Below are 22,220 nucleotides of genomic sequence, written 5' to 3'. Positions count from 1 at the left end.
GATTCTTTAATTTGCTTTTATTGTGTCCAAATACGCGTTTTCGTAAAGCACGATTTGATACTGTGGTACGAAGCCCGAGTAAACGCTCTTAGAGTGTCTACTTCACCCCGTACAACCTACCGACAACGCGCATATTTTTAGAAGGACCATTCGGTACCCTGCTTTTAGACATGTAGTTAACATGAGATTTTGAAAATAAAGAAAGTGAAGTTTAGGCATATCTAGGTTCTCTTTAATTCTACTTTGCTTCTTTCCTGGCTGAAAAAAAGAAATGGGGTCTAATGGCGTATACGCAGGTTTTGCGAAACTGATTTCTTTTTTAGGCAAAATCTTCTTATTTCAGACTTATTTCTGGTCACAATGCTCTCAAATTTCAAGTGACGAAAGCACTTTACTACGGCTTGTTGTTCACCGAAGTATTTGATATTTCATTAACAGAAACCTTGTATCTCTCGATGATGGAAAATCTTGTAAAAAAAGCACTTTCGTAACTTCACAAATTTTTTATACCAGCTTCTAAATTAAAGTTAATTTTTAAATGACGATTTAACGAAACGGTGCCAAATTTTACACGCGTAAAGTACAGTAGTATATTTACCTTTTACATGACTTTTGTCAAATTTGGACCAATAATAAAGATGAAATTCAGTTTCGAATTTTGCTTTGTACGTTTAGGCGTTTTATCGAATTGGAAACCTCAACTCGACATGAAACTGTATACGGAAAAACTCAAAATTTTACAAGGCGCAATAACCACTTTAATTCTTACGTTGGAAAAAGAGTAAATTATGCTGCATGAAGTAAATGCGTAAATACCCATATATGGCCAAAATTTCATGACTTTGCACGCAAAATGACCTCTTTCCACGACATAGGAAACTTTTGTAACCTGAGGGAGTCTTAAAGAGCTATAAAAAAATTTGGTTTGCAATGCTCCGTAAATATTTTCACAGAGCACAATGATGACAGTGTGCCATATTAAAAAAATGCGAAAACCAGACCTCAAAAACATAAAATCGCGATTTTTAAGCGAAAGAGAAATCCAAGTTACAAAAGCGCCCATCATACCTCAAGAGAGAGAAAGAGAGAGAGAGAGAGAAACAAAACCTAAAAGAAACCAGCAAAGAAACAAACAAACGTGTCTCAAATATGTTTAAACTGCAGTAAAAGAAATGTTAATCTACTGGATTTTCATGCACATTTTAGACTTTATCAAGTGATCATGACCTGAACTCATGTCGTTTAAGCCACTACTAATCTTAACTGAGCTGTTCTGCAGTTTCAGTAGCCATGCCTTTAAAACTTCCTGTGCTGCGCCTAATCAAATTAAAAATAGAACAGATGAACTTTACTGAAAATATGTAATCAAAGTGCCATTTCGCCATTTCGCCATTTCGTGTTTTAAACACGCCTAAGCAATAGCATGTTACTTACTATAGGTAAGCGGAAAAGAAAGGAAACGAACGATCGAATAATTATCTCCATTACTTCTAATTCCCCAGCTGTCTGTCAGTCAATTAAGCTATGACGTTTGAGGAAAGGGAAGAGATTGCTGGATAGACGAGAAAGGGAGGGAGTGGTGTATTTAGGCTGAGGTAGTTATGGCTGGCGCCTTTCCCCAGAAAATGGAATTCAGTCAGAAAAAAAAAAAAAAAAATAGAGATTATAAACCGTTAATGGGATAGCAGAATGAATAAGATTTTTTGTGATCTTATCTTCGTTCGTCTGGCGTGGAATTTGCCTGGTGGGAGTAATCTTTAATCAGCCAGATCACAGAGTTTTGTGCGTTTTAATTAACTTAGTAATATTGGCTTTTATGAAATGTTCTGTTTTAAACCTGGGAAGGTCAGTGAAATACACTCCACCAAAGTGCCTAGGGAACAAAAAACGAGAGAGAAGAAAAACAAAACCTACAAGAAACGAGCAAAGAAACAAAGAAACGTGTCTCAAATATATTTAAACTGTAGTAAAAGTAATGTTAATCTACTGGATTTTCATGCACAATTTAGACTTTGGCAAGTGATATACCTAAGCTCACATCGTGTTATCCACTACTAATCTTAAGCTGTTCTGTTTCAGAGGCCATGGGCTTAAAACTTCCTGTGCTGCGCCTAATCAAAATTAAAAGTAGAACAGATGAGCTTGACTCTAAAATATGTAAACAGGAACATCAACTGAAATTATAAAAGGTGACCCCGTGGGTTTTTATTCGCGAGGTTTCAGTACTCAGGATCGAGATTCTGAAATAATTATATAACGTACTTATTTTACAGAGTAACGGCATTTGATGATGGCGTCCAAGCAATCAAAAGGAAAACAGGTGGACAAAATTGTTTTTGTTGTGACAAAATTTCAGACAAATATCTGTTTCCGGTAAAAATTCTTTGTTATGTTTTAGGGTCGCACGCAATTTACATTCCTGTCATACAAGCATCAATGTGCCAACAAAGGGAAACTTTCCCGCTCCCGCTAAAAGGGTGTCACGATATCACGCTATATTAAACATTTAGTGCATGATCATGGAACCACGAGATGCGCCTTTCGCTTTTGTTGGAGTTTTATTGCTTTTAACTTGCATGCAGGCTAGAATGGCAAATCTATACAATCTGCACTGTATCTACAGACTTCATAACTTAAATATCAGCTAGCGTTGTTGGAATATGAGCGTCAGATCAGAGAGCATAGACGGCGAAGACGATACAATCCATACCGCTGGCGTTTGCCACGACCAAACGGATCGTGGTTCGAGATACACTTCAGGAATCTTGTAATTCCTCCAAACTACTTCGAACGCCAGCTACGAATGAATAGGAATACCTTTAATACCCTTCTCAATATGCTGCACCCTTTTCTTCTGCGGCAAAACACCTCGTTGCGTGATTGCATTCCTCCTGAAAAAGTGCTGGCACTTGGTCTTTACCGTCTCGCACACGGAAACTCGTACTTGACAATTGGCGCTAACTGTGGTGTAGGGAAACGTACCGTAATCGAGGCAGTTCAAGATGTTACTGGGGTACTATTTGAACTGAGAAACGAGTACATAAAATTTCCAGTAAGTGAAGCAGAGACTAGGACATATTATTTATTTTATATATTCATAACTTCTTTTTTGTGTGTGTCCCCAATTAGCAGCAATGCTAAATACCCCAGACACGTTAATAAAGGTTTTTGTTGTTTTTGTTGTTGTTGTTGTTGAAACATTTTCTGAACTTTCAAATCTTCCTAGAGTTGCTGGGGCGATTGATGGCACCCATATTCAGATAAAAGCCCCCGATGAAAGCGCTGTCGATTATTTTAGCAGGTATCATCAGTATGATTTTGTAGTTCAAGGGGTGGTTGACGGCCACAAACTGTTTCTAGATTTCGCCGCCGGATGTCCTGGAAGTCTTCACGATGCCCGAGTTCTGAGAAACAGCACATTGTACAGACGTGCAGAAGGTAACGAAGTCCTAAAAGTCCTACTATACAGATTGATCATCATGAAATTCGGCCGTATCTCGTCGGGGATAGCGCTTATTCCCTTGGACCATGGCTACAAAAACCTTTTCCCGAAGCAACTAGGGATCGAGATGAGATTTCCTTCAACCGAGAGCTGACCGCTGCCAGAGTTTCTGTTGAATGCGCCTTTGGTATTTTAAAGAGCCGATGGAGGATTTTAGCAAAGCGGTTCAACAGCAATATCAACGGAACTTTGCAGTCAAGACTGCAATTGCCTGCGTGGTACTTCATAATTTCCCAGTGCATCAGGAACGGCGACCACTGGGATGACAGTGACGAAAATGATGACGAGTTACTCGAGATTTACTTCATTTTATTTGAACACAATTCAAAATTTTTCTTCAGTGCATAGTAAGCGGAGGGGACCAACCACGTTCAGTGTCAAAGTGAACACATTTTAATAGTATAATAGCTCTAAAATTTAGACAAGAATTGAACATTTCAGTTTGTCTTTAGCAAACTCTCATCTTTTACAGTAACAGAATCTTGCACATGCATATTATAAATATCATAAATCGCATATCATAGATAGATAAAAGAGAGTGTTTGACATTTAATTAATTTTGTCCTTAAATGCGTGGAGAAAATTCTCCATAAATTGTTTCATCATTTCCATCTGCTACATTTGCATCTCTTGCATTTTTTCCATGGAAGACGCAACGCGTTCTCCTTGGGATTTGGTCTCATCGTAAGCACGTTTGAAGTGCTCTTCCATTTCTCCGTCGGCATGACTTCTGGTTTTTTCTTCCTTTTGCCCGGAGCTTTCTTTCTTTCCAGGCGGGATTTTAGTGGCAAAGCGGATTCCATTGGCTCTTCCTCGATGCTGGACTCAGCAGATACATGATGTTGTCGACGCAGAATCACCCGCTTCTTGGACGTGCCTAAGGGTCACAATGTCACGACAACCCAAAACAGCATCGATTTCGTCGTAGAAAACAGATTTTCGCAGGTTGCCGGCGGTTTGATTTCTATTCCATTCTTTCTTTTCTTTGTAGGCGTCAACTAGGTACTTAATTTTTCTTACACACTTATCCACCGCCTTTTTGGTTGCGAACTTGTTAATCGCTTGAGCAATCGCACGCCAAGCATTTCTTGCATCCTTGCTGTTAAGCATATCCTGCTTCTCAGCCCATAATTACACCAAGTACTTCTGCTGTTCGTTAGTCCACTTGTCGTATTTCTTGGACTGGTTGGACTGACTTGGGGACTGGCTCTCAAAAGTTTCTTCTCCAACTAGTTAAGTGAAGCCGGTGAGGAGATGCCGCCGCTTGAGCCGTGACTGATTTGATAAGGACCGAATGTTGGTTGACTCAAGTTGACTTCTTGCTGACCAAAATAATTTCTTGTATCTGAAGTCATCGCTCTTAATGGCATATAAAGAGCACTGGAACTCGCATATGGCCAAGAGGGATCCATCTTCGTAGCCTTCTCAACAAGATTGGCGCCAAATGACAAGTAAACTTGATTTTACCGCGTTTTTCATTGACTATTTGCGTCACGAGTGACAGTTTAACACCTTTTTTTGGATTTTTTGTGACACTTTGGCGAGGTCCAGAGCTTGGCAATTTTAAGTGCCGGCATTTTTAAAGATTTGGTACATTCCGCTCATTTTTGACAATGTCTGACAAATCGGTCGCACGGGAAAAACCTACCTGTTGACAGATTGTTTTGTAAAACAAACAACTTTTTACACTAGTGCGAAGCGGGCCTTATATTGCGACAATGTCGGGACTCTATTGAGAGCAGACTCATTTACGATTAACTGATAATGCATGAGGACGTTTTAACCATCAGACGTACAAAGAGGGTGGGCGAGGAGGGGGGGGGGGGGTTGGGGTCAGAAGTGGATGCCAGCCCCCATCAGAAGGTTTTTTCATAGTTTTGAGACGATTTACTCTAAGAGGCTGAAACTTCCAGTAGCTGTTCATTCGCTCTCCGCAAATATTTTGATATGTCAATTGTGTGTCCATGATTTTTTGGTGTTACTATGGCAACCGCAAATTTATGTAGGTCTTACTAAGAATCAACTTTTTTTGACATAATTCTCTATTTTTCGCAGTTTTTTTTTTTTTTAAATCAAATTGCAGAAATTCATGAATGTTTAAATTCCATTTACAATTTGGCTCGATTTTTTTTTAATTCTCCCCCTTCCCCCGCCCCCCTCCCCGTTACTTCTTGAATGTTTTAAGAAAATAATGAAATGCAAGCTGGCGGGTCAAATGATGTCATTTGACGTCATATGACGTCATAATCAACCAAATGATGTCATCCTGTAGAACATGCACAGGGCTATCTACTCAATGCATATTTATTTCGTTGTGCCTTAATCAAAGAACGAAATCCCTGGGGAGGAGTTCCATCCCCCCTTGTATTACGGTGGGCATGAGTTTGCCTGTACGTCTAAGGGTTAGCCATTACGATTGTACGGGGCCAGCCCCTCGTCTTGAAGAGTTTTCTTCAGAAATTTTAAAAAAAGAAGGATTTACGCTGTGAAGCTGAAACAGAGAGTGAAACTGAAAATTTGTCATTTGACATTGAGATAGCAACCAAATTTAGGCTTTTTTGACTGAATTCTTATTTTTGTCAAGTCTTCGCGTGCAAGTTAGTGCCGTTTGAAGATTCGTTCATCACCGTATGCTAAATCTTCTTCATTGTGTACTATTTGCTGACTTAATGAAATCCAAGATCCAAAACAGACTGACTCTAATGTACAAACTTAGTCATAACTTAATGGACATAACCACAGAAAATCACTTAATATTAAACAGTGAAAAAAGAACACGCAACAGCCATGCTTTAAAGTATAGGATGCCAAAAGTATCTAAGGACGTTTTTAAGTTTTCTTTTTTTCCTAGATCAATAACAGAGTGGAACCTACTGCCCGCTGACTTAGTAAATTGCAAGTCATTATCTGATTTTAAGTTAAATTTAGGAAAACACGTGAAATGAGTAAAGTAAATTGTACTTAAGAATTATTTTTTAATTATCCTTTTTGTCTAGCTTATGCATATGTGCATATATGTTTGGTACAGTTGATGTGATGTCTTGCGGGACTTTATCAACTAAATAAATGTAGATGTAGATGTAGCTAATTTGATGACGTTTGATGATGTCAAGACCATTACAAAATGTGCCTTTTTGTTGAGAGTAAACTGAGGGTTATCTACTAAAAGCAAAACTATTTAATACACGTTCTTCCAAACAACACCTACCACCCTCTCTTAGATATGCCCCGCTAGAAAAAATTGGCTGGCTTGTTCTTCCATCAGATTAGCCTGTTTCAGACATTCGATTATTTGAAGAATATTGCAAAAACAAAACCAATATTAACAACAACAACAGCAACAACAACAGAGAGAACTATCTACAGTAAACTAAAAGCTGGCCTTAGACTACTGTCAGATCAGATGTGGGGTTCATGAAAATTGCGGAACACAATCTACAATGGATTTAAGGAAAACACATTACAGCTTCAAAAAGCTTTTACCGTAAAAGATCTTAGAAAATCCCAAAGTGCTTTGAAGAGGCGTTGAAATACGATGCTTTGTGCCTTATATACTTGTGAAATTCCAGGTACACAGCAATTGTCACGCAGAGGCTCGTTGTTCTCATATCCATCCATGTCACGATGTGATTCTTTGGTATCCGATAATGGGATCACAGGGACCAACTCCTCCGGATATGAAACCTCACACCATCAAGAAAGACGTCTCTTATCGCTTCTGGAACCTTGTCAGCAACGGCTTGATGCAGGAAGTTGGCCAGAAAGTAACTTGCAGTGGTGGCTTTCCTAGAAGCGATAGTAAGTAAATTTTTTGAAACATTCAATTTTGCTGTGAGAAGCTGCGAGAACGGACCTGAGACCGGGTAGCATTAACAAAAACCGATCTGGCCTACTGACAAGAAAGTAACTTGCAATGGTAGCATTGATAGCCACGATAGTAAGTAATAGTTCCATTATTATTATTATTATTATTATTATTATTATGATTATTATTATTATGATTATGATTATTATGATTATTATTATTATGATTATTATTATGATTATTATGATTTATTTTATTTTATTTTATTTTAATGAGAAGCCGAGACAGGAGAGCCTGGGTCCTGGTGGCATCAACAATAACCACTCAGGGTACTTACTCTGTGTGACACTGCTGGAATAGCTCACGGGGACTGCACGCAGTATCTTTAGAAGTTTTAAAAAAGGACACCTTCTTTCTTTCACATTCTTTCACTCTTTAATTAGTCTAACATTAGTTGCGGCTTCTACACCAGTACTCTTACGTAATTCTAATCTTTCTGGGCCGCGTTGTTCGAAGGCTGGTGAACGCTACCTGCAGGATGGCTAGCGCTTATTATAATGTGTTATGTTTTGTGAGATTACTCAAGCTCTAAACTAAAGGACAGACAGTACAATCAGAAAACCTCACCTAAAAGTGACAAACGCTGAAACCAGGACTCTCGCTAGCCTGCAACCTGGCCCGTGATTTACTTCCAGCAACAGCTGAATTATGTCCTAAACTTAGAACACTAACAAATGAATAAGTATGGTTCATAATAAATGTGTTTTCTTTCAGCGATGATACAAGCAAAATCGAAAGGGAATAATGAGTTTCACTTAGTGTACAATGGTGACGGGCCAACAAACGGTTACCGGTACATAACTTCAACTGGGGAAGGTCAAAACGTCATTGTCAAGGTAAGTAATTATAATTTTAAAAAAGTCGTTTCACTTGAGGCGACGAGGATTAGGAAAAGTCTTGTTGTTCTACTATTGAATCAGGGTACTATAATCCGGCTTGCTCCATGCATCTCTTCCCCCAGTGTGATAAAGTTTGAGGCGTCACAACTCCCAAGATTTTTTAGTGTAGTTAGCACCGATAACGGTACTGTTGTGCATCTTAAGCGATCTTGAAAACGTTTATAGAATTTACTTTAAGGCCTTAATTTTAAGAAAGACCAAAAGACCAAATTTGTTCTGACAATTCATCCGTTTTGCAATAAAGATGCATATGACATGCAGGACATGGATAGTACATGATTTTGACATGTCTGGGGTTAGAACTTTTATTTCGTTTTTTATCCTTATTCAGTATTTTGTTCTTTTCTTGTTTCATGGGTGATGACCTCTGACTAATTAAGCTTGTAATATTTTTGTTATTGTTTTTTCTTTCATTTTAGCCGACTCCAACAAGCGCTTCCATTTTTGTACCCGACTATTACTGGGGCTACACAATGTTCAAAAGCAAACCCTATACCAAGCTATATTTGGGAAGTGACGGCAATAAGAATGCAACGCTAGTAACAATGGAAGATCCTCTTTATCCAAATCCACAGGCTTTGTTCATTGTCAATAAGTATAACCCCCCTACTGGACCACATCATCCGGAAAAGTAAGGGATGGACTAAGGCTGAGGGCTTTCCGGTGATTGTGCATGGCATCTTAAGTATAAAAAAAATCGCGGCAAAGCGAGGTCAATAGATGTAGTCTTCTGAGTTGATTACCTGTATGCGTTCTAACTTTTGATGTAAATTAAATGCCTTTTAACTAAAGCTGCGGGCTATTTGGTGCTGGTACACGTACTTGTAACTTTAAGTTTTAATAACATTGCAAAGCGAGGTCAATATATATAGTTGTCTCAGTTGTTTACTTGTACATATATACATGTTCTTTCTTTTAAATATGTAATTAAGTAGTTTATACGTTGGGTTTAAACTCTGAGCACCTTTAGCGACTTTCTCAATGCAATACGAAACGCTGTGTTAGTCAAGTATTGGGCAAAAGGCAAGAGATTATGATCAGATAAAGTGGGTGTTATCAGGTATAAGAAGTAGATAATTAATTTAACTAAACGAATTAAGCTGTTAAGTTTAAGGTGGGAGTTTATGGCGGGCCATCGCGTTCAAAATTAGATATCATGATATCTCTATGATATCTTTAATTTATCACGATATCATGTTATCATGTTATCTTCACAGCATTAGATATCAGTATAAAGGGATATCTTTGGTTATAATGATATCTCCTTTTCCCAGGAGAGATATCTTGTCTGATAACATTTTGCACCGTTATTGTATTTCCTTGTCATCACCGTCTATTTTGCAACAGCTCTATTTTTTAAAAAAGCACGCTATCGACAGTATTGTTTAGAGTCTGTGAAGTCTAACAGTGAGTCTAAAGGCGTCAAACCTTTGAGCATAATGTCCTCAATTGAATAGCTCAATTGAATAAATCCTTCTCAAGATATCTTTTCTAGAAGGCGAAAATAACTCGTTTTGAGAAAACGAGCTTTAAACTTACAGTAACAGTACTTGTCAAAATAAAACTTCAATACCTCAAGATTCGAGTTCCATAAAAAACAAAACTTCGAATTTCTTTCAGAATTTTAGGTTAAGTCCCGCCTTAAATCAAGTGCAAGAGATTGTGGTTTTTCTTGTGATCCACGAGTGGAAGGAAAACTAAACAGATAGAACTCACGGACGGTCAATTAATTTGACTCGAGGAGGGCGAGAAATATGGTTACTTTGTGGTGTAGCATGTTTAACTTCGAATAGAGCGGTTCCGACAGGGCAGACTGGCCTTTTTCTTATGAAGCCCGCGTTTGATATATCACATTTCTAACATGGCACCGAGGCTGTCTCCTTAATGTAAACTGCGAAGAGGAAAGGGCCTTGGTCAGCCCCACCTTTGTTTTCGTTTACATGCAAGAGTTTGGCTGTTATATATTTTATGCTCTCTCCACCTAAGACTATAATGGACCCTTTCGGCGATACGGCGGCCATTTTGAATTTTGTTTCAAATAGCTATTGTGCGGTGCTCAGGAGGGTAAATTAGCATGTATTTGCGCCCTAAGCATCCCATAATGGCTATTTCAAACAATAGAATTCAAAATGTTCGCCGTATCGTCGGAAAGGTCCATAAGGTACCATCAAGTGTATGTTGACGAAAGCTCTGATCTAAGTACGATAACATAGCATTTCAATCATGAGGGAACAAAGGAATACTCATACATGTTCTTCTAGTCGTTTGATGATCCCGAAAAACTGCTGTAAACTTCGGTGGTGGGCAGGAAATTAGCCAACCTGCAGGCAACGTTAATTTGCAGTAATAAAGGAGCTACAGGATGGAGACATATTGAAAAGCTTTCGCTCTTAGTTTAAGCTAGTTGTTCTTAATCCATTTCAGTAATCCCATGGTAACTGACCGAATTGTTATCTTGTTGGTTTATTCTTGCATCATCTATTCCACCCCATTGCCCTATCGGCCACTTCACTCTCGCCCAGTTTCTTCTTGACCCTTGCAGCCGCGGTCAGACCCTTCCAGCTCCTTCCCGCCGGAGTCTATTCACAGTGTCATTTATTTTGTTTTTCCTTCCCCTTTACGAAAGGAAAGGATTTTGCAATCTTTTCAGTGTATACTGCCTAGGTCTTGTTCAGGGTTGGTGATTTATCTGTGTCATTGTTTACCTTAAGACCTCTGTCACGTCACTTTAGTTGTATTGAATGTAAATGGTGTAGACAGTGTATCATTATTGTACTGCACTTATGTATGTTGTCGTTGAATTAAAGAATAAAATGCGCTCTACGATATACTGTGTAAACTATTTTACAGACACGTTTATCTTTTCGTTGACGCTGTGGCTTAGAGGAATATATAAAAAAAGGCAACGAAATATGGAACTGCTGTATTCATCTTATCAACCAAACTTCTAAAGCAGACAAATGGTAGTTAAAGAAATTAAACCACGCTGACCTTTTGTTAATGAATTTTTAATAAAAAAAACTGTGTTCACCATATTTGTTCAGGATCGTCAAGATACTCCGCTAAATACTCCGCTAAATACTCCGCTAAATAATCCGACACTCAAATAAAGTTTATGTATGTATGTTTATGTATGTATGTTTATGTATGTATGTTTATGTATGTATGTTCATGTATGTATGTTTATGTATGTATGTTTATGTATGTATGTTTATGTATGTATGTTTATATATGTATGTTTATGTATGTATGTTTATGTATGTATGTTTATGTATGTATGTTTATGTATTTATGTTTATGTATGTATCTATGTATGTTTAAACGAAGGAAAGCGAGAAAGTCCTTTTGCCCTCACGTGACACAGACCAGTTCAACCCTGCATTCAAGTAGCTTGGCAGATTGCTTCAGATAGATAGGGTCAAAAGCTAAAGCATGTTTTGTCCAACTAACAATAGTTAAGCCGAAAACGTTGGACGTCAACCAAGTAACTGATACTAAAAGCTAATGCAATTACAGGAATCAAAGCCAAAAAAATCAACAAATAATGAAACTATAATAAGCAAGTCAAATTTCTCGCTGCATGTGAACCTTGAAACTACTGAATACCAGGTATTTCCCCGAATGAACAATTTTTATAATCGAGGTACCCGTATAACCACGGGAAACGTTAATTTTGTCCTGCCGCGCGGGCTATATTTTCCATATTTTTCTTGTTTCTGAATTTATTACTTGAGAGTAGGTCATTTCGCGCGCCAAAATCGCTGTAGCATTCGCTTTTTTCTGTTCTGTCTTAGGTGTCGCAGCATGAAACAAGTTTATTTTTACCCATCTTACAGTTTCCCAATCTTAATCATCGGTTCTTTTTTTGTTGTTGTTGTTCTGTTAATCTTCAGTTCATAGTTTTTGCGGAGAAGGGGATCAAAAAACTTGAACTTAAATTGTCGGGCATTTTTTTTTATTTTTAAAGGAAGATTAAAAGTATTGTTAACCGACGTTTCGATGCATCAAGCATTATTCTTATTCTCAGGAATGAAAATGATTTTTTAACATTAAAATGTCAAAGTTGTTATTCACGAGTTGAGATCGAGATGGTTGCATTCCAGTATGCGGGATTAAAAATACTTTTAATCCTTTTGGTCGAATGCTTTAACTCATTCCCGGAGGGGGTACTCCCTTATATGAGATATATAGGTATGTGCGGCCCCAAAGGGTATGGTTTTTCATCCGTTTTGGTCATAAATAGGGTATCGATTTTAGCCTATTTTGACCATTTTGCACTCTGGCCTTGATATGAGTAGCCCTCCACAAATTATGTTTACGGTAATTTAACATTGGTCTGAACTAGGGAGCGTATTATAACGCAGGTCTGAAACAGGGTTTTGATTTAATGGTCAAGTCATAAATATTGTATCGAATATTTAGTCAGGTCATAAATAGGGTAGGGAATGTCGCAGATTTTGGTCATAAATAGGGTAAGGGTTTTGGGAGGCGGGCCGCGCCCCTCCACCCAACTTTTCTGAGAGTACCCCCGGGATTCAATGTTCTATTTTTTATGTTTTCAACGTGATATTTTAAAATTAACTTGGCCAATTGTGATATCGCCAAGAAAAAGCTTTTAAAGTTAATACGGTTTCATTAATCTTTTTGTGTCCTAGAAACGTTGTATGATTGTAGCTTACGCGTGGAAAAGCGCCTCCTGTCGTGTGACTGTCATCGCTCCAGGCCGCGCTTGCATTTGCAGAGCATGTGCTTACTTCGCTTGACGAATCTTGCCAGTAATAAATCCGACTTGAGCTTTCTCTTAGAGGGTGCTGATCGATGCAGTCTTTTAGCGCCAAACTACTGTCAATGTTGTGTATCTCAATGATACACCAATATGGCGGTCCGGAAAATAGTGTAAACATCCTGGAACTTAATTTGGCTATCTAGGCGACTGACTATCTGTACTGAACAACAAAACATTTGCATAAACACTTTTCCCAATGCTTTAACTTCTCTGAAAGGCTAAAAATCATGAGCTAAGTATATATTTTCCGACAAACGCGATGGTATCCTTTTGTCACACACTGCCATAACTCTGAAATTTAAAATGCGCTAGTTTCCAAACGAAGCACGGTATTGAGCTGTAAAACTGTAAACAGATATAAATTTAGCGCCTCTTATGCCTGATGAGGATACAAACTTTAGCGGCTCCTTAGTTTTGGGTTTTAGAAAATGATTTTTAGCTTCCTCATTCGTTGGAGTCTTGATGACTTACGAATTGATTTACAGATATTTTAGTTTGTAAATGCGTCTTACATACGTTCATCATCGAACATGACCTTTGGCAGAGACAAAATGAAAACATTTTTGTAAGTTTGGTACACGATATAATGACATTATAATGACCACTAATGGCCGGAACTGCACAGGTGCCTGCATGTACAAAGCAGATATCTAAATGCAAACTGATTGTGGTCTCATCTCGGGCGATGAGGATCAAATACTAATGTGTGTCAGGCCATGCAGAAAAGAAAATTCCATTAGATGTAGAGAGCATGCTAACCACTGAGGAAAGTAACAAAACACTCTGGAAAAATCAGGCACACACGATATACATGCACAAAACAGTAGTCCAAAAGATTGACCGGAAGCCGAATCAAGCTTAAGAGATTATTTGTCTTGACCAGACATATTCTTTGTTGTTCGACTTCTGTGTTCTGACTTGTCAAAGGTTGTGGATTATAAATACATTGCAGTTTTGTCCTTCAGTTTTTTGGACAGTGTATTTCCTGCCCGCTTGCTATAATATTTTCTGAGACAAGTGATCTTTCCACTAGCGACATGCTGGATCTGCCTAAGACGTGGTCTTTTCTCGTTAGCATCCTGAGAATCTTACAGCACCCGAAGATTTTAATGTTCTTGTCAGTAATAACGATATTTTTCTTACTTAACAGGTGAGTTCGAGTTAGTAGTCCGCTTTATAGTCACGTTGCGACTCGCTACTGCACAAAACCCACGGTATGCGGTTTGATCAGTTCTGAAATGAAACTGTTTTGAATCGCGACTAATGTTACCCTGGGTGCCAAAGGGTTTTTTGTGTGTGTGTGTTCGTGGCCAAGCTGCGATTGTGATCGGCGACAAGCCGCAACCGAAAACCCTTTGCACACTAGGTAGATTAATGCCTGCAAGAAGCGAATAATAATCTGATTTATTAGCGACATTAGAGGCCCCGTTGTTACACTGTACGTCATTTAGATAAAGATGGTTGCAATTAAGACACGCTACAGTTCTTATAATAACTCGTGGATAAAACAAATGGAAGGTTCATTTAAATAAAACGCACATTAAAATAATTAAGCAAGAAGGTGCTTACACGCTTCTGACCGGAAGTGATGATTGCTATTATTGACCTTACACCCGTCGTAAATGACAGGAATTTCCTTGGATTGTTATGGGTGCACGCGACTCTAGTATAAACCACTTACCAAATTTCACAAGCTGCCAAAATGCGGTGTCAAAGTTTAAATGAAGTACCGAAAGGATACTGGCGAATTACCGCTGTACGGGGGGAGGGGGGTGGTAGGGGGTGTGAAAGCTATAAGGTCCAAATTTGGCGACGACACCTTAAATATTATGATAGGCTTGTTCTTCCAATTTTGAATATTGTTGCTTTAAATTAGAAAATAAAATAAAAATAAATAAATAAATAAAAAGAAACAGTTTTCTTGTATTTACTTTCCCTTTGTTAGATATGATGTGCTTTACTGGTTTTGACTATTTCTGAGCCATTTTCGGCGGCTTTTTATTTATGCCGTATCCAAGATGCCGGATCGAAATGAAAATGCCGGTCTCATTTTTACGTCATATGACGTCTATGTTATTGACCTCAAAGAAATATTTTTGGACACGCTAAAAGGCTTCCAAGTTTCATTGTCTAAGAGTTACAGAGTGAGAGCCTCAAAAGTCCCCCCGCTTCGTTCGGCCCCAGCAGACCTAAAGTATCCCGGTACGAATAGGGTTAATGCTGGTTTAAGGTTAGTTTGCCTGAAGTTAGCCTGACTTAGTGTTTTCCCAAACAGGTCGAACAATCCTGGGGTGCTCAAAGCCCACGTGGATTTCAAAGGAATCAAGCGCAGTGTGTCTTTCGAAAAAGGCGACGAGGTGCTGAAACTACGTTACCTTATCATGGTAGCTTTTGCCGATGTAGGGTTAGATAAATTGCCTCCAGCCCACGTAGAGTTACTCAAGGACGATGAAGGTGATCAGGATTATGTCCCTCTGCCTCTTGATACAACACTTGAAAAAGATATAAACGTTAAAGTGAAGCTTACAGAAGACAAGGTGAGGTGTACTGTTTTATATCTATATATGTTTTGAATTAATATTCCATGTTTTCCGTTATTTTCTTTCTGAGAAAATAGCGAAAACCAAAATGCGCACTTGAAGTCGTTATGTGACATCACATGACGTCATGACGAACCAAAAAAAAAATTACTCGCCCTTTATAAGCTTGAATACCAAGCCCTAGGCTTTCCATTAAACGTAAATGAATTTTATCTGTATAATTACAACGAGAACCCAAGAGAGCAGTTCTCACCCCCTCCTTACCAGGGTGGGGTATAAACAAGCGGGATATCTAAACTTCTGCGTTAGTGTAATCAAACTAAATAAAAATGCATTTGTAGGCCACATATCGTTCACTTGTAGTGCTACCATGCGGTTTGTAAGACATTTTAAGGGGTTAGGAATTTAAAGCCGTATCAGCTTGAATTAAATCGAAGGTGGGATTAACTCTAAGTGAAGTGTTCATAACTATGTTAGCTATTATAAAAGTGGTAATTTTTTATTACTATTGTTAACTAAGGATGAGATAACCTGCACAGACACACAGACACACAGACACACAGACACACACACACACACACACACACACACACACGGAAAAAAACATACAACTGCAAACGCGGCTTTTACCTATCCACTGCGATCTATCTTGATGATGTGCTTAACCGACTTTTAAAAACAATGAGTTCGAATTAAGAGATCCGGGAGAGGGATTTTAACGATACCCATATCCCGGGAGGGGGCGGGAGGAGTAATTCCAGAAAAGTTGGGTGGGGGGTGTGTGGCCCACTTCCCAAAACCCTTACCCTATTTATGCCTAAAATCTGCAATTTTCCCTACCCTATTTATGACCTGGCCAAAAATTTGATACTCTATCTATGACCGTTGGCGCTGACACAGTTCCCCTAAACATAAGTTATGAAAGGCTTTTGTTGACGGTCTTATTGATTAATGATGAAAAAGTAGCTTCGTCTAAGAAACATAGCCAATTCAAGACTAGAGTGCTAAAACCATACCCTATTTAAGACCAAAATGGCCAAAATCGATACCCTATTTATGACCGAAAACGGCTGCAAAACCCTACCCTTTGGGGCCGCAAATGCTTATATAGCCCATATAAGGGAGAATCCTACCCCCCGGGCCTGTATCGTACACATGCATGGAACACGCAGAAACCGGATCACATTCAAACTGTAATTTTAAAATTTAAAAAGCGAGGGCTTATATTCCTGTCAATCCAACACACCCGAAAAGTAGATACAATATACTAAGAAGCTCACCACCGCAAAAACCTTGAGATGTCTCGAGCGGAAGCGCTAGCTTCGGTGGCAGCGATGCCTAGTTCATGCGGAATTATCGTGTTAAGTGATCACACTCGCCAGCAATTTGATCGAACTGGTTTTAACTGTAGCATAAGTGCACAAGTAATGAGTGAAATCCATGCCTCAACTGAGCCAGATCGATCGGACATTTTTACTATAATTTATTAAAATTATTGTATTGTATGGTACCAAGGGGCCGGAACTGTATCATCCAGTGAGGAAAAACACTCCCTATCGACTTTGGAACCCAGCAACCACTTCCTTGCTTCAACAAGAGCCTAACAATATCATCAGTTGCAACGGCACTTTTAACGACACGGATTACGGTAGTAAGTATACAGTATGGGTCAAAACTTCGTTCCTTATTGAGTAAAAATAATATCGGTTTATTAAGTGAAAATAAAGTCGGCGCGGTTTTTTCTTGGTCTTTCTCCTATATTTCTTCATTGAACGTTTCCTCCAAGTCGCCAATAGCTCTTTGTTTATACTATTATATAAATATAAATATATATATATATATATATATATATATATATATATATATATATATATATATATATAAATTCCCGAGATACTCTTACGTTCCGCATTCAGATGATTGAAACAAGATCCTGATAAATGTACGAAATTGAAGTTTAACTCTTGTTTCGACTGCAACCTGCCAGAGTCATTTTAAAACGTCATTCTTATAATCTACAGGATAGCTCATCACGCGAAAATGTGACTTAATTTGTTTAACGTGCATGCCCTCTGGTATATAAGACGGTTATACATATAGAAAACAGTGATGTTTTTTTTAGTGTGATATTATTTAAAGCGGTTTTCATTTGAGTGTCGAAAAGTAATTGGTTTTTACATCAACTACGCTACACCGACTTGGCTTAAAAAAACTCGCGCCACTTTTTCATTCAATCTGAAGTAAAAGCAAAATCAATCGCGACTCACTCGCACTCGCTTTCCCGCGCTTTGCGTCAGTTACATGGAATTACTTCTTGTTTTGATTCGTTCACTCTTTTGTCTGTGCCATCTGTGATTGGTTAGAGTGATTTCTTTGGTTTTAGTTTTCCGACACTCAATTGAAAACCGCTCTATGAGTCAAAGTCACAAAATTGCGAATCTAAACCGTCATATCAACTGCGGAGCTGCTTTATAACGTTCACTTGTTCCAAGCTACAGAAATGTATGTCAATTTCTGCTAACAACTTTTAAACAGTTTTCCGTTGATTCATTTGTAGCTGTTGCCAAAACAAAGGGCTCACGTACAACAGGATTTTCCTTTTTCTTTGAAAACAAATTGAGGTCGAAGACTTACGTTATGAATGCCACAAATGAAGGGAAGATCATGGTAGCCGCGGTAAGAATTTAGTAATGATCATTAGATAGACAACTTCTCAGTAAGCATGGCTACCGCTCATGTTTATCCAAACGAAGCTTGTTGTATGATTTGTTTGGTTCGCAGCCAACAACACCGAAAAATGGCACGGCAAACAAAAGCCCTTAGAGTTGCAAAAGCAATATGTTTTGGAGCTGATAACAATATAATGTCGCGAGAACCTGAGTGGAATCGGTAGTGTTAGGTTATGAAGCTCAGCGCCTAGGGTCAGATGTTTCGTACGGCACTTTTAAACGATTTTAACGGTTTTAATGTAATTAGATCACTTTTACATAACCATTGAAGGTCTATGTCAGTGGTGAGAGTGGTGGTGGGTGGGGGTAATGGTAAGTGCACTAGATTCAGTTTCATGCTTCCAGTGGTGGATCCAGCGGCCAATCTTGGGATCTTGGGTAAAACAAAACAAAAAAATATCACAGAAGGAAGAAAATCCGCCTGGGCAAGCAAAAAAAAAAAAACAACAACAACAACAACAGCAACAAAAACAAACAAACAAACAAAAAAACAACAAAAAAAAAACGGGCTGCCCACTTGACTCAAGTTCTGGATCCGCCACTGACTTCAGAAACCGGAGACAAGCCTCACCCTTACACAAACTTATCTTTACACAGACTTATCCTTGCCTCACAATAATGGCTAACTAGAATTGGCTCATTCTCATTTAATTTCAAGCGCTTTTTCGCCAACTGTCGTGTAACGAAAGTCCATGTGGCTTTACTAAAGGAAACGAATTTCATGTTGTCGGGAAAAAAAGAAGTGATTAGCTAATGTTAAATGCTTTTCATCATTATCCTTAAGGAATACAACACGAGAAGCCGAACAGAGTCGTCAATGAGATTCAGGCCAACCTACTACTGGAGCTTTACAGTTTTTAGAAACGTAAAGTACAAAACTTTATACCTGGGTTGCGAAAAAGATGGACGATCGCTGCTGGTGGCGATGAACAGCACAAGTTACCCGGATCCGAGAGCTTTATTCATTACCAACCAATACGATCTCGATTTTAGCTTTTGATTGCATCAAGAGTTCAGAGCTTAGAAACCAACAGCAAGGATATATTAACTGATTTAACTCATAGATGCAGGTGTTTTCTGACATAATGAATTACTTTTGCTTTTCACTATCGATGATCTGCCTTTTAAATCAAACTCCTCTTCTAACTGTTTTTTGGCGACCAATAATTTATGGAAAAGAGCTTGTGACTGTAATAGCTGTAGTGATAACTGCCACTCATTTTTGTTACAGAACTAACTACGTTTAGAGGGCCAAACTAAAATAATCCAATAACCCGATTGCCCAATTGCTTGTCTGATATATATACAATGTATATGTCTGGATTTATGAAAGCAGAATCAAAGAAATTAAGTGTTTTATATAATTCTAGACGATATAAAAAAGTCTTTTTTTTTCCTCCACTCTCTTATCTCCCTTTTCTTGCTCTCCTCTCTCTATTTTTCTCCATCGTTTGGGGTTATTTTAAGGCCTTTTAGAGTTGTGAAATTAAAGTGCATATGGCTGTTTTTGTGCAAAGTCTCGTTCGAGAGGACTTAGGTGGAGTGATTCAGTGCAATATATAACAAAAATAGGTACGCAGTGCGTACATGATAGACATGCAATACATGCATATTTCCTTATCAAGGGTGATAAGTTTTGCAGTGATCCTTCGTCATTTAATTTGAAACATGAACAATGCATATATATATATATATATAGGCAATTGTGGAAAACGAGGACGGACAACTTCGAGCGAAAAAATATATATATACAGTAAAAAATCTAAGAAATCTAAAAAAAAGTTTAAAAATTTAATAAAAATAAACGTTTCGGTCAAAGACCTTCATCAGTTGCGGTGATGAAGGTCTTTGACCGAAACGTTTATTTTTATTAAATTTTTAAACTTTTTTTTAGATTTCTTAGATTTTTTACTGTATATATATATTTTTTCGCTCGAAGTTGTCCGTCCTCGTTTTCCACAATTGCCTACAAATTTCATTACTCGAGGTTTGGACTACGAATCCTTTTGGATCCTTCGGGCGCGTGGCATCCCTGTTGGCTCGAAGCATCTTAACTTTTTATATATATATATATATATAGTTAAGTGTAAGATGAGGCGTCATGAAGCAAACTTCTAACTGTTCCGGCTTTTAATGTGACGTTTCGGCCTTCGGCCTTCTTCAGATTGGAACAATATTTACAAGTTAAAAAATAAAACGTTAAAAATCCTAGCAAGTTTACAGATTTGCATGTATATATATAAGATCAGAAAAATGTAAATATAATTACATAATGCTATAACACCTGAAAAAATAGATTACATAACAAGCTAATGTCAACTTACAAGAACGCGCCAGGTGATAAGATTACAACAATGTATCTGCGAGCGCCTTAATTACTAAGTGTATAATAGTCAGTCTAATTCTGTATTGTAACAAGCTAATGGCAACTTACAAGAACGCGCAAGTGATGAGATTACAACAATGTATCTGCGAGCGCCTTAATTACTAAGTGTATAAGTGTATAATAGTCAGTCTAATTATGTATTGTAACGGACGCGACTTTTGGATCTAAATTCCCGTCTTTTATTAAGACCATGAGGGCTGAGTGTAAATAGCTGGGAGGTCCAATAGGCCTCTCTGGTCAATAACAACTTATCAATATACGCAGCAGCCCCCTGGCTAGTAATTTGTTCGATGACGATAAAATTAATTTCGGAAATTTCGTGCCTAGTACAATTAAAATGGACTGCAAGCTCACACGTCTTTTTGTTGGTGAGCATGGATGATTTGTGATTGCGAAAACGTACTTTAAATTCTGTTGTGGTGGAACCTACATACTGCAATTTGCATTTATTGCACGAGGCCAAGTAAACAACGTTTTTGGAAGAGCAAGACAATTTTTGCTTTATCTTGTAGACTCGGCCTGTGGAAAAGCTTTTAACGGCGACAACGGGGCAAACCAGGCAGAGAACGAAATGGGAGGGTGCTTCAAATGTTGTACTCGTTGTGATCTTTGCAAAAATTTCTTAATTCAAGATTCCAAATTTAAAAGCTTTTCCACAGGCCGAGTCTACAAGATAAAGCAAAAATTGTCTTGCTCTTCCAAAAACGTTGTTTACTTGACCTCGTGCAATAAATGCAAATTGCAGTATGTAGGTTCCACCACAACAGAATTTAAAGTACGTTTTCGCAATCACAAATCATCCATGCTCACCAACAAAAAGACGTGTGAGCTTGCAGTCCATTTTAATTGTACTAGGCACGAAATTTCCGAAATTAATTTTATCGTCATCGGACAAATTACTAGCCAGGGGGTTGCTGCGTATATTGATAAGTTGTTATTGACCAGAGAGGCCTATTGGACCTCCCAGCTATTTACACTCAGCCCTCATGGTCTTAATAAAAGACGGGAATTTAGATCCAAAAGTCGCGTCCGTTACAATACATAATTAGACTGACTATTATACACTTATACACTTAGTAATTAAGGCGCTCGCAGATACATTGTTGTAATCTCATCACTTGCGCGTTCTTGTAAGTTGCCATTAGCTTGTTACAATACAGAATTAGACTGACTATTATACACTTAGTAATTAAGGCGCTCGCAGATACATTGTTGTAATCTTATCACCTGGCGCGTTCTTGTAAGTTGACATTAGCTTGTTATGTAATCTATTTTTTCAGGTGTTATAGCATTATGTAATTATATTTACATTTTTCTGATCTTATATATATACATGCAAATCTGTAAACTTGCTAGGATTTTTAACGTTTTATTTTTTAACTTGTAAATATTGTTCCAATCTGAAGAAGGCCGAAGGCCGAAACGTCACATTAAAAGCCGGAACAGTTAGAAGTTTGCTTCATGACGCCTCATCTTACACTGAACTAAAATTCACATTGAAGCACGGTATCTT

General features: G+C 38.1%; 2 protein-coding genes and 1 pseudogene across 3 annotated transcripts; 2 read left to right on the top strand and 1 right to left on the bottom strand.

The window, feature by feature from the left end:
* Window positions 1–2,045: 2,045 nt before the first annotated feature.
* LOC145491153 (uncharacterized) lies at window positions 2,046–10,312 on the top strand. Of its 2 annotated transcripts, XM_081470312.1 has the most exons (4): window positions 2,046–2,320; window positions 7,072–7,300; window positions 8,082–8,203; window positions 8,686–10,312. In XM_081470312.1, exons 1-4 carry the CDS (start codon window positions 2,288–2,290, stop codon window positions 8,899–8,901), a joined length of 600 nt encoding a protein of 199 aa, XP_081326438.1. In that variant the 5' UTR covers window positions 2,046–2,287; the 3' UTR covers window positions 8,902–10,312. The 2 variants fall into 2 exon arrangements, with proteins under 2 accessions (XP_081326438.1, XP_081326439.1); XM_081470313.1 differs by lacking the exon at window positions 2,046–2,320 and having other exon boundaries at window positions 7,005–7,300.
* LOC145491143 (uncharacterized) lies at window positions 3,914–4,936 on the bottom strand (annotated as a pseudogene).
* Window positions 10,313–13,858: 3,546 nt separating the features above from the next.
* On the top strand, window positions 13,859–19,321 carry LOC145490433 (uncharacterized). Its single transcript, XM_081469555.1, has 7 exons — window positions 13,859–14,202; window positions 15,328–15,573; window positions 15,777–15,790; window positions 16,332–16,357; window positions 17,108–17,243; window positions 18,150–18,268; window positions 19,106–19,321. Exons 1-7 carry the CDS (start codon window positions 14,090–14,092, stop codon window positions 19,319–19,321), a joined length of 870 nt encoding a protein of 289 aa, XP_081325681.1. The 5' UTR covers window positions 13,859–14,089.
* The last annotated feature ends 2,899 nt before the right edge of the window (window positions 19,322–22,220 follow it).

Source organism: Orbicella franksi, chromosome 6 (assembly GCF_964199315.1).
Source record: "Orbicella franksi chromosome 6, jaOrbFran1.1, whole genome shotgun sequence".
Taxonomy (NCBI): domain Eukaryota; kingdom Metazoa; phylum Cnidaria; class Anthozoa; order Scleractinia; family Merulinidae; genus Orbicella; species Orbicella franksi.
The sequence above is the reverse complement of the archived record's forward strand: the minus strand, read 5'-3'. Positions and strand labels throughout refer to the sequence as shown.

Coding starts and splice junctions, on each gene's coding strand:
- LOC145490433 (XM_081469555.1), top strand. CDS start 14,090: ATGCTGGATCTGCCTAAGACGTGGTCTTTTCTCGTTAGCATCCTGAGA. Junction 16,358..17,107: donor GGAGGAGTAATTCCAGAAAA/GTTGGGTGGGGG, acceptor TATGGTACCAAG/GGGCCGGAACTGTATCATCC. Junction 17,244..18,149: donor TAACGACACGGATTACGGTA/GTAAGTATACAG, acceptor ATTCATTTGTAG/CTGTTGCCAAAACAAAGGGC.
- LOC145491153 (XM_081470312.1), top strand. CDS start 2,288: ATGATGGCGTCCAAGCAATCAAAAGGAAAACAG. Junction 7,301..8,081: donor TGGCTTTCCTAGAAGCGATA/GTAAGTAAATTT, acceptor GTTTTCTTTCAG/CGATGATACAAGCAAAATCG. Junction 8,204..8,685: donor GTCAAAACGTCATTGTCAAG/GTAAGTAATTAT, acceptor CTTTCATTTTAG/CCGACTCCAACAAGCGCTTC.